The sequence below is a fragment of the Henckelia pumila genome, chromosome 2 (genome assembly GCF_033568475.1).
Source record: "Henckelia pumila isolate YLH828 chromosome 2, ASM3356847v2, whole genome shotgun sequence".
Lineage (NCBI taxonomy): Eukaryota > Viridiplantae > Streptophyta > Magnoliopsida > Lamiales > Gesneriaceae > Henckelia > Henckelia pumila.
The window spans coordinates 119,294,655-119,305,070 of record NC_133121.1 but is presented as its reverse complement, the minus strand read 5'-3'; the positions used below and the strand labels follow the sequence as shown (position 1 = coordinate 119,305,070).

At 32.6% G+C, this 10,416-nt stretch overlaps 1 protein-coding gene across 1 annotated transcript; it reads right to left on the bottom strand.

The window, feature by feature from the left end:
* Nucleotides 1-473: 473 nt before the first annotated feature.
* Nucleotides 474-4,326, bottom strand: LOC140879379 (E3 ubiquitin protein ligase RIE1-like). Its single transcript, XM_073283067.1, has 5 exons — nt 3,688-4,326; nt 2,796-2,915; nt 1,737-1,869; nt 1,505-1,657; nt 474-954 (listed from the first exon to the last, which is right to left on the bottom strand). Exons 1-5 carry the CDS (start codon nt 4,152-4,154, stop codon nt 793-795), a joined length of 1,035 nt encoding a protein of 344 aa, XP_073139168.1. The 5' UTR covers nt 4,155-4,326; the 3' UTR covers nt 474-792.
* Nucleotides 4,327-10,416: the final 6,090 nt, after the last annotated feature.

The following is a 10,416-nucleotide window of genomic DNA, read 5'->3' as shown; positions in this document are numbered from 1 at the left end:
TAACAATACAATCAAGCAATTTTTAATTATACTAATCACTTCCGCACACACATTGTGTTTTTAAAACATAAATATATATTGTTATTATTATATTTTTATTTCAAACATACACGAAAAATAAAGAAGATCATGATCACATGAAATTTAAAATAGAGATAAAAGATTTTGTTTTTTTAACTTTTAAAATATATTTTATATATTTTATCTTTGACTTCATCTAATCAAAGTCACCTAATCAAACTTAATTTTGTTACTAAGTGATTATATATATATATATATATATATATATATATATATATATATAATAACAGTCATCATTCGGTATACACAACTCTTTGTCTAAGACAATAAACCGCAAACCAGATTAGTCAGATAAACACACTGAACAAGCCTCGAAAATATTAATAGATATAATCGAATTCGTGATCATTAGTAACCATACAGACCACGTGAAAAATTTGTGCCAGACGCGAAATCCAAGAATGTGCCAATCTATTGTATCCCACAAGTTGCGTATTGAGAAATTTTCCAGAAATTTTTACAGCAAGCAAACACTTGGTTCTACAAATCACTCACAACGCCAGACATAAAGGGGCACGCGAAGAAACCTTACAAAAATTTTCTTCATGATATTTGACTTACAACGTAATAATATATGGATATATGCTATTACCTTATTCTCAGAACAATACAGAGAGCATTTCCAGTCTCTATCATCATTTATCCCAACTTCAACTATATACATGGTGCAAATACCAGAATAAATAAATCAACCAAGTGTTCTCCTTTTGTTTAGACTTGATCGTTACCCTTGAGGATGTTGTATTTGCATAATGGGCATGTCGCGTTCATTTTAAGCCATTTCACGATACACGTCGCATGGAAGTTGTGATTGCACGGAAGAGCATGGAGTTCGTTCCCATCCTCGTATTCACACAGACATATGCAGCATTCCTGAAAGAACATTTTCAAGTCCGGTAGGAAATCGACCATATGCTGTGCCCCACAAATGGAAATCAAAATAGATGCATGAAGCATGAACCCAAATTTTTGCAGATAAAGAAGGGGGGCGTCCATATGCAATAGTGAAATAAGTTTCTTATGCACACGCAAATAAATGGGCTGAGATCTTTAGATGATGATTGGCTTGTAGTATGGTTTTCTTCAATATCGTGATTTTGTGTCAATTAAGGGAGTAACTGAGTCAAAACGCTCAATCACTTGGGCCAACTCCAAGTATAAACTACTTAATTCGACAACTAGCAAGCATCCAGTGGATTTTTAATAGACATATGAGCTTGAATCAAGACAGCTATCTTTTAAGGTTTGAGACAAACTCGATTCCATTAGATAAAATTCGAATTCAAGCTCGACTTTATAAATATAAAGGCAATATTCAGTGCATGAGCGTACTAGTTCTGAATCATCTGCTTGATTTTTGAGATGGAACAAAAACACACACACACACACAAAATGGTAAACACCCAACATATGATAAACTTACCGCATCATCAGGTAAGAGAATTCGCTCATTTGCTCCGCTACTTGTTTCAAAAGGAATCATTCTTCCTGCTCCAAAGCCTAGACTATCTTCATCCTTGCAGGTTTGAAATTTGTACTTGGGAAGGCCCCTCAAATCGGCTTCTGACGCACCCTCCTGATCATCCAAGCAAGAGGGTAAAGGATTTTAAAATTGAAATATCGTTAAAATTCAGCTTGAGGTCATCGTGGATTACCTGGCCTGCAATGGCATAAAGAACTGCAATGATGCATGGTAGGCAGCAACAGAGTGCTATACCAATAAGACATGCTAATACAACACAAAATATGGCGAAGAATACATCAAATGCTAAGAAGACCACAGCCAACCTGCAACACATCAAACATCAGTGGGTCTGAGAGTCTCTTTCTACAACTAAAAACATATTTACCAAAGGGTCACAAAGTACTAAGGAGCATGAGGGTCCTTGCACCTAAGAGAAGTTTTTAGTACAAGGTGTCATGCTCCTAATTGAAATGAAGTTAACTAAGATGTAATAATTTAGAATCTAAATATATGAAGAAATAATACCAGGCAACTTGTGAGTTATGATATGAATTTTACAAACTTATCGACAACAATAAAGATTTACAATCTCTGCATTTAAGTAGGTCTCAAAATTTTTTAAGGCCTGCTGTGGTACACACTTAATGATAAGGCAGCGCCTTGGTTGAGTTTAGGCATTGGGCTGTCCTTAAACCTAGGCCCACTTTGTTAGGTTTTAATTACTAAGGTTAATATGCTAGGGAAGTAGGAAGGGGAAAAAACTTCCAAATCAACAGAAGAAGTTTTCAATGGAATCATTTCAGAATAGATGCAATATTGACGGATCCACTGAGGTACAACTTAAAATACAAAATGTGGACAGATAATTATTATGCATTTTTTACATAACTTGCTGCTAATGATAACCCAAAAGGCAAAAGAGGTCAATAATCACACTCAGTGTTGGGGAAGAGGAAACCTTTAAGATCAATTTTTTCTGCAAGAAATGATGGCATAAGCATATGACTTTCTTTTCATCGGTTCGAAGATAAATAGAAGGTTATTACTTATTAAGTAGGAAGAAAATCAACAAAGGAAAAAGATTTCTTCTAACTGTGTATAGCCATTTAGGTTATCAATTTAATGACTCAGATTTGCAGTGATAATGTTTTTGGAAAAAAAAAATTGAGATACAGTACGTCCATGTTGACAAACATAAAAATCAATCACGCACAAGCAGAAATATTAAAGAAGTTGGTTTCTGAAATACCAATACAAGCGCGGAGCACTTCTCAAGAGAATTTCACCACCTGAGACAACCCAATAAAAGCCAACTATCCACCACAGGAACGAGGCTACGGTGTTCACAGATTCACATCGCTTCATTGTACTGAAATTCCATAAATGTTAGCTAAGCATCAGAAGAAATTAGCTTCTTGCAGCAGTTTATATCAGCTTACATAATTGGAAACTACATATGCCAAAACTAATTACAGGAGCCATAGAAGTTATATAAGCATGGGAAGAAATAAACTTCTTGCCGCGGTTTATATCAGTTTTCATAGTTGGCAACCACATATGTAAAGACTAATTGTAGGAAGCTCGGCTATTCAAACTTAGGTGACTTCATCAACAGAGATTATGAGTGGACTAGAAGGACTAAATATTCAGATAATGATCGCAGCTGAGATTGAACGATAGAGAAATAAAATTAGGCAGGATCCAACTTTAGCCTGTATCAAAAAGTACAGAAGTTCCTAACTTTTCTCTTGTCATCAGAACATGGAATCAGCAAAGGCGGCTCCGCAGAGAGCCAAGACAATGTGTATGAATGGTCACATAACTGAATAGAAATTGGCATGCAAATATTGAGAGTAGAATGAGGGACCGAGACAGAGAATGATAATACGGTTGGACTAATCAAAGGTGCTGGAATAAAGCTGGAGAACAGACAGATAATATAGTTCAAGAACATATAGATAATAGAAAGATTAATCTGCACAAGTGATTTGCAATGGCAGAAATTTTAATTTCAGCATTAGCAAATTGCGGACTCCTTTAATTTGCACTATGTTTGACTTGGAAAAAAGAAGATTACGTTAAAGGCCCACAGAAAATTCGTAGATCATAACAAAATAAAATTCTGTCGGAATTTTACCGACCTCGATCGATTGCCGATCCCTAAAACCCCAATTCTCCCATCCCCATTCTCCTCCTCATTTTCACTTCCACTACCTTCCTCCCCACCGCCGTCTGCCACTAGCCATCGCGAATTCCGCCGTCTGTACTCGAGCCAAACGAGAACGACATGAACCAAGCACTGAATCGCGTACCCACACACCCAAACCCTGATCGGCATGTTAGGGTTCTCATCCAAAGTGCAAATCAGCATAACTGCAGACACGATCACGAAAGCCAGATTCCACATCATGTCTAGCGCAACGATGGGCTTGGAGTAACCCCAGTCAGCACGGCGCTGCTCGAGCTCGCGGGCGGCGGTCTCTCGGACAACGACGGATGCACCGCCCCGGCGACGGGTAATGGAGGCGAAGCGAGAGATGAGGAGGGACAGAGAGGAGGCGCGAGAGGGCTGCCGCAAGGGGAGGAGCGGGGAGTCCGGGGAGGACATGTTTGGAATTTCAGGTATGTTGAGGGGTGAAGATGGAATTGGGAAAGAGAGTGCTTGGAAATTGGGAGCCAGAGTCGTCCGAACACTACACTGCCATGGATGGAGTATCCGAGTTCAAGGAAGATTGTATGTTTTGGGGTGGGCAAAGGGAAAATTGCTTATTTAGGTATGTTTGTTGTTGCTAATTTGTTTTTCCAATTTGTCAAATTTTTTTAGTTGTAGTTAATTATCTTGGGTTTTTCGGTTTTTGCGATTTTAATTTTTTTTTTTATTATTTTTGGTTTATACGTCATCAATGCAATGTTGAATGTGACCATGTTTTAATATATTTCCTCAGTCTAAATTATATAGTCCATATTTCCTTTTTTATTTGTCCCAAATACATAGACATATATTATGTTTAGTAATATTTTTTTACACTCATTTATTAATATACCCCTATTAACTACACTTTAAAATTGTGCAATAATTTTTTAATACATTAAATAGGGATAAAATAGGAAGTTTGTATAAAATTTACTTTCTCAATAATTTTTTCTTAATCCGTGTGAAAAAAAAGTAAAACTATGTATTTGAGACGGGGAGAGTAATAATCTTTTATTTTAATTTTTTGATAATTTTAATTTTTTTTAACTTAATTGACATGTCATCGATGTTATGTTGATATTTGTCGCGTCCACGCTTCAACAAATAAATTTAAAATTACCAAAAATACAAAATACAAAACTAAAAATGAATTTTTTTTCAACCAAAATGAAATTTTTAGAATATTAAAAATGATAAAATCATTCCCTCAAAACAAATGATAAAATCACAGGATGAAAAATGCATTTTCCCTTTCAGAAATTGGGTGCTGCTGTACACTTCCCCTAATTTTCTGCTTTACTACTCTATTTTTTTTCGAGTAAAATTACTCAATTACTATTAGTAGTGCCGTTAAATATCAAGGCATTATCATGGATTTTAATTTTTTCTTAAAAATTGAATCATTTGAAATGAATTTTTTTGCTTTGTTTTTTTCAGAATTTTTTATTAAAAATAAATTTGTGAAATATATGTTTATTGCTCATATTATGACGATAAATGATAATTACAACTTTGTCTTGTGCACAGGTGGAGAGATGCTAATTTGGAAATCTTAGATGCTTATATTATTTGTTTATTTGGAGAAGGCCTCGAAATTACAGTTAACCATGATAATAAATAAGCACATTCTAGATTGTCCACGTGTATTTCTTTTAGTATTATTTTTTAAAATTATAGAGATGTAATAGATTGATAGATAAATAATATATTCAACGCAAAAAATATATGATTGCCCAAAACAGGATTTGGACTAGCTAATGACGGGTATATGTAAGAAGAATGAAAATTATTTATTGAAACTTTTTCCCATATTTCTTGAGGAGATCATCGTCCTAAGAACATGCTGTTGAAAGACATTGGGTTGAGTTTATTTAATTACATTTACTGTTTTATGTTATAATTATTATAATTTTCCTTATTCCTGAATGAATTAGATGTGAAAGAAAACCAATTTTATGGCAATCAACTAAAAAAAATGACATGTGTTGCACGTGAAAAATATTTAAATATAAATATAAATTATTATTTAATTGGTGTTACTTAGTGTTTCAATTTAACTGTCTTTAATACACATTTTCGCATATCTTGATGATCAAAATAGAGTTTCTACAGCATCACGTTGTTTTCATGAAAAAAATGAACATGATGAAAAAGAAAATAACATAAATATGACATAATACTGGTTGTCAATTTTATAATGTTTTGTTTTCCGTTGAGATGCAATAATTATCTTTGTTAAGTTGAGCGATCGAACCATAACGCTTTGATTGTTGTGTGATTTAAAATATTTAAGTTACGCCATCACTATTGCTATTAAATGAGATGGTAACAAGATTGTGTTGCCTCTGGAATCAGGTTGACCAAATTACTTTAGACCATCGAGAGGTTTTTTCTTAACGCCGAGGGTGATTATATATTGTCGATAAAGGCATTTTATGCACTTAAGTTGCATATGATTTGACTTGGCTTTTGTGATGAATCGAGTAGATTTTATGCGTATTTGTTGTTATTTTTGTGAAATGCAAGGATTGGAAGAAAAGTACCGAGAAGAGACGGAAGAAGGAATTACGGAGCTGAAAAGTAAACAAAATTACTGGAGTTTGTAGATACGTCCAAATCAGATTTCCACCGTTCAAATTGAAGTTTAGGATGTTTTAAAGCTTTTGTTAAAATTTATCTCAATCCGACGACTAGAACTCGAGATATGATTTTTACAAAAAATGCTGCGCATATGTTGAAATGGAAGAACAGTGGCGCTCCAGCGCCAGTAATTTTTTGTCACAAGCGCCCCCATTGTCATTTTTGAAGCGCTCCAGTGCTAGACGTCTTTCAAAGAAAAATAATAATACGATAGTTTGGCGCCCCAACGCCTGGGAAGCAGCGCTCCATCGCTGAACTATACCGAAAATATGGAAACTTCTTAGTCGGATTTTTATGGAGATTTCTTGGCTTTTTTGAAGGAGAATCGAGGGTTTGAAAAATTCGAAGGCTAGAGATGGCTAGAGATCAAGGAAAAAAGGAGAAGAAATATTCTTGGCACGAAGACAGACGAAGCGACTTCCGGAGACGGAGAATCATCATTTACCTTCGTTTTTATTTCATTATTTCTCTTAATTTTTGAATGATGTTCAAGAACATGCTTTGTTTGATTTTTATTTTCATTATGAAGTAATTCTTTTGTCTAGAGTGACGACATAGCTTGACTTGAAACCATGTTTTGATATTTTGATTGATATATTAGAATTCTTCATTCGGTTTATTTATGTTTTCCTGAATTGATTGCTTTCAATTAACTAATCACTAGTTGAATTGTTATATTTATTTGAAATCTAGCACTCGAGAGAAACGATTTTGAATAGGACCGTAGGAAAATACATCGTTGATGTTTATAGAGTTCGAAAGGCCTATAACTCCATTGAAGTCATTGTAAGAATTATTGTGTTGTTTACCGAATTTGATATCTAAACATTGATATAAATATTGAGTTTGATATTAGATACAAATTTCTACTTGTCACTTGAGAAAGTGAGTAGAAAATATTAGTAATTATTAGTTAGTAAACTAAAAGAATTAATGATATAAATTTCTTTAGGAATTAAACTGGTGGATAGTCAAGTGAAATCTAACCTCTATAATTCATCTCTTATTGAATTTCTCTATTGCGAATTCATCATTAATTAATTTTATTTATTGCAAATTTTAGTTATTTAATCTCAAACCATTCTCGTAGCTCTACATAGGATTAAAATTTTATTAGTTGCAAATATTTAATATAATATCATTTTATTCATTCTCTGTGGGATCAACTTGGACTTAATTCCTATATTATAACCTGACATCGTACGTTTGCGAGTGAAAAACACACAACAATTGTAAATTAAAATTTTAATTATTTCATTTGACATTTGTTGTATTTGTTATAAATATTTGATGTTGTAAAAATGAAAACAAGAAATCTGGATTTGAGAGCCAGATAATTCAAGAATGTAATTTACGTGGTTCAGTTGAGATGATATTGCCAACTGCAGAATCTTTGTTGTGTGATATAAAGCCATAAATTGAAATCTATTCAAACTAGAATTTGTTTGAAAAAAATATATCAAATAAAAAATTCCCAAAAAACATGCAATAATTACTCTTAGGAAAAAAAATTATAACCCTCACATCATAGATTTTTGGGCTTCTATAATCAATCAATGAGTGGGTATATTTGTGGGCTAATGCATCGTTTTATTTGAATTTTTTATATTTTAGTTTTGGGCTATCCGGACTAATCCCAAGTGGTCCAAAAAATAGGCCCAAATATATATATATAAATTTGTTTAAAAAATATGTGTCACCCGGGCTACAGCTCCGGCCTTGGAAATGACATAAATTTTTATTCCCAAATACCCAACAGCCCAACTAAAAATCAATCGGAGATAATTGATCTAACAATAGATGACAATTTTCTTCTATCTACTATTCAAAATGTTGATAAACTGATGTCTGTTAGTCGGTGTAATTTGAAATTATTATTTTTATTTGTTGGGTATATCGATTATTTATAAAATCATGTTACGATCTTTGATATGTTTCCTTATTTGAATATTAAATTATTAATAATAGTGTCATAGTTGAGAAGGGACTTGCAGCCTAATTAGTCTCACATGTCTACCAATCGGTGTAGACTCGAGCTCGAGTTCTCTCCCTCACCTTTGTATCAAAAAAATAACAGTGTCACAACCAAAATATATGTTGCAATGACGAAGAAGTAAACTTTACAGCAAAAGATCGTTATCCTCTTTTGAATATTATATCGGACGATATATACATTGTAGTTGTAATAATTTTTAAATATTATGTTTAAAGTTTAAATATATTCATTACAGATGTATTTTTCATGCAATCGGAGCATCTGGTTCAATTCCAGTTAATTTAGTTTCCAATTCGGACGGTCAAAATAGTTGCATAATCTCGGCAAAAGTAAGACAATGATATAAATAGTTTAGATCGAATTTCAAGGTATCCGATTCTACGATTCAATTAATTATTGGTGATCATTAAAAAAAAGTGCTAGTGTGTTTGGATCACTTGAGTTGGAAGAATATAAATATATTATCTAAACGAAGATCTCTTATCAGTTGAATGTGGGCAGGGGCCAATATATCATAGAGATTTGAAGCGAAACTCGTGGTTGTTGGGGGAACATTGCATACATATAGTCATTCTCCTTGAAACAATTCACATGCAACTGAGATTTAGTGATATTGGAATATATTTTATATACTAGCAATCGAGCACACGTGTTGCATGTAAAGATTATAAAATATAATGTATTGTATATTGAATAATTTGTTAATTTTAAAATACTTGTGTATTTATTTATTTATTTTAAAATAAAAAATTAAAGAGTCATAAATGAAATTTAGTTTTAAATTGATGAAAAAAGATATGATAAAAGAATTAGAGGATGTGAGCACTTGAGAGAAAATGCGAGATAAGTGAATTGGAGAGAGAAGAGTGCAGGGATACAAAAAAAACGAATTGGAAAAACAGACCATGACACCTAATAGTTAGAATAGGATTCACACACTTAGTAAAATAGTAAAAATTTTGTATTTTATGTATTTTTTTTTATTTTGTAATCTTTATTTTTCTTTGGTTTTTACGTCAGCTTCATGTTCTTAATTTTGAATTTGATGTATCATTCTACCAAAAGAAAAATAGGGGTAACTCTTTGACTCTTTCATTTATTGGAGTTGGTACTTCGAATATTATCACGACATGTAACTTGGCTATGTCTTGCACTTGTTATTTTACGTAACCAAAAGACGTTTGAAGACGTCGTTTTTCAAAGCAATAACGTCGTTTCTTTACTTTGCTTGAAACTTGTCGTGCAAACAAGATCTTGCACCACTCGAGCAACCACCTTGTTTAGAATCAAATTTTGCTTCGGCTGGCTGGCTACAATTATTATTGTAACCTGTAAATACATACTTCAAGGGAGAGCAAAGACGCCAAAGTATATTATATATGTTTATATATATATATATATATATATATATATATATATATATATATATATATATATATAAACATATTTCGGACGAGGGAGGTGACGGTGAGTAAATTGCTTAGAAATAAAACAATTATACGTTATTGCAAATTTAGAAATTAAAGTAACACATTATAGATGAAACAAAATTGAGTAATTAGACGAATACAACTATCAATTCTCCTTGACTCCGTCTCTAATTATAATATTTTCATGACGTATTTTGGTATTCATGTTGCACTTCTCTCTTATACTCTAATTTTAGAATCTACTTGTCTTCAAAGTAGGAATCCAAAGGAAACGAGTTGAGAATACTTCAAAGTTAATTTATTTTGTTAATTATTTAATGTAAGTATATACAATTATAATTCGGTGCCGACTCATTCAGATCGAAACATCGAAATAATTCATTACTTTTTGGTCACTTCTCCAATTTTTCTCAGTATCATTTAATCATACAACCAAAAATTATAAAATACTTGAAAGAATCAAATCACTATAATTATTACGAGGTTCGCAACATTTAAATAATATGCTTTATAAGTTGTGAAAATTTGATGCAGATTATTTCTCAAAACACGTAAATCGATCAGCTTTTACATTTTAAATGAAGTATATATAGTTCTTAATTTTATTTTC

Coding starts and splice junctions, on each gene's coding strand:
- LOC140879379 (XM_073283067.1), bottom strand. CDS start 4,154: ATGTCCTCCCCGGACTCCCCGCTCCTCCCCTTGCGGCAGCCCTCTCGC. Junction 1,870..2,795: donor AGTGCTCCGCGCTTGTATTG/GTATTTCAGAAA, acceptor GATGTGTTGCAG/GTTGGCTGTGGTCTTCTTAG. Junction 1,658..1,736: donor TTTATGCCATTGCAGGCCAG/GTAATCCACGAT, acceptor TTGGATGATCAG/GAGGGTGCGTCAGAAGCCGA.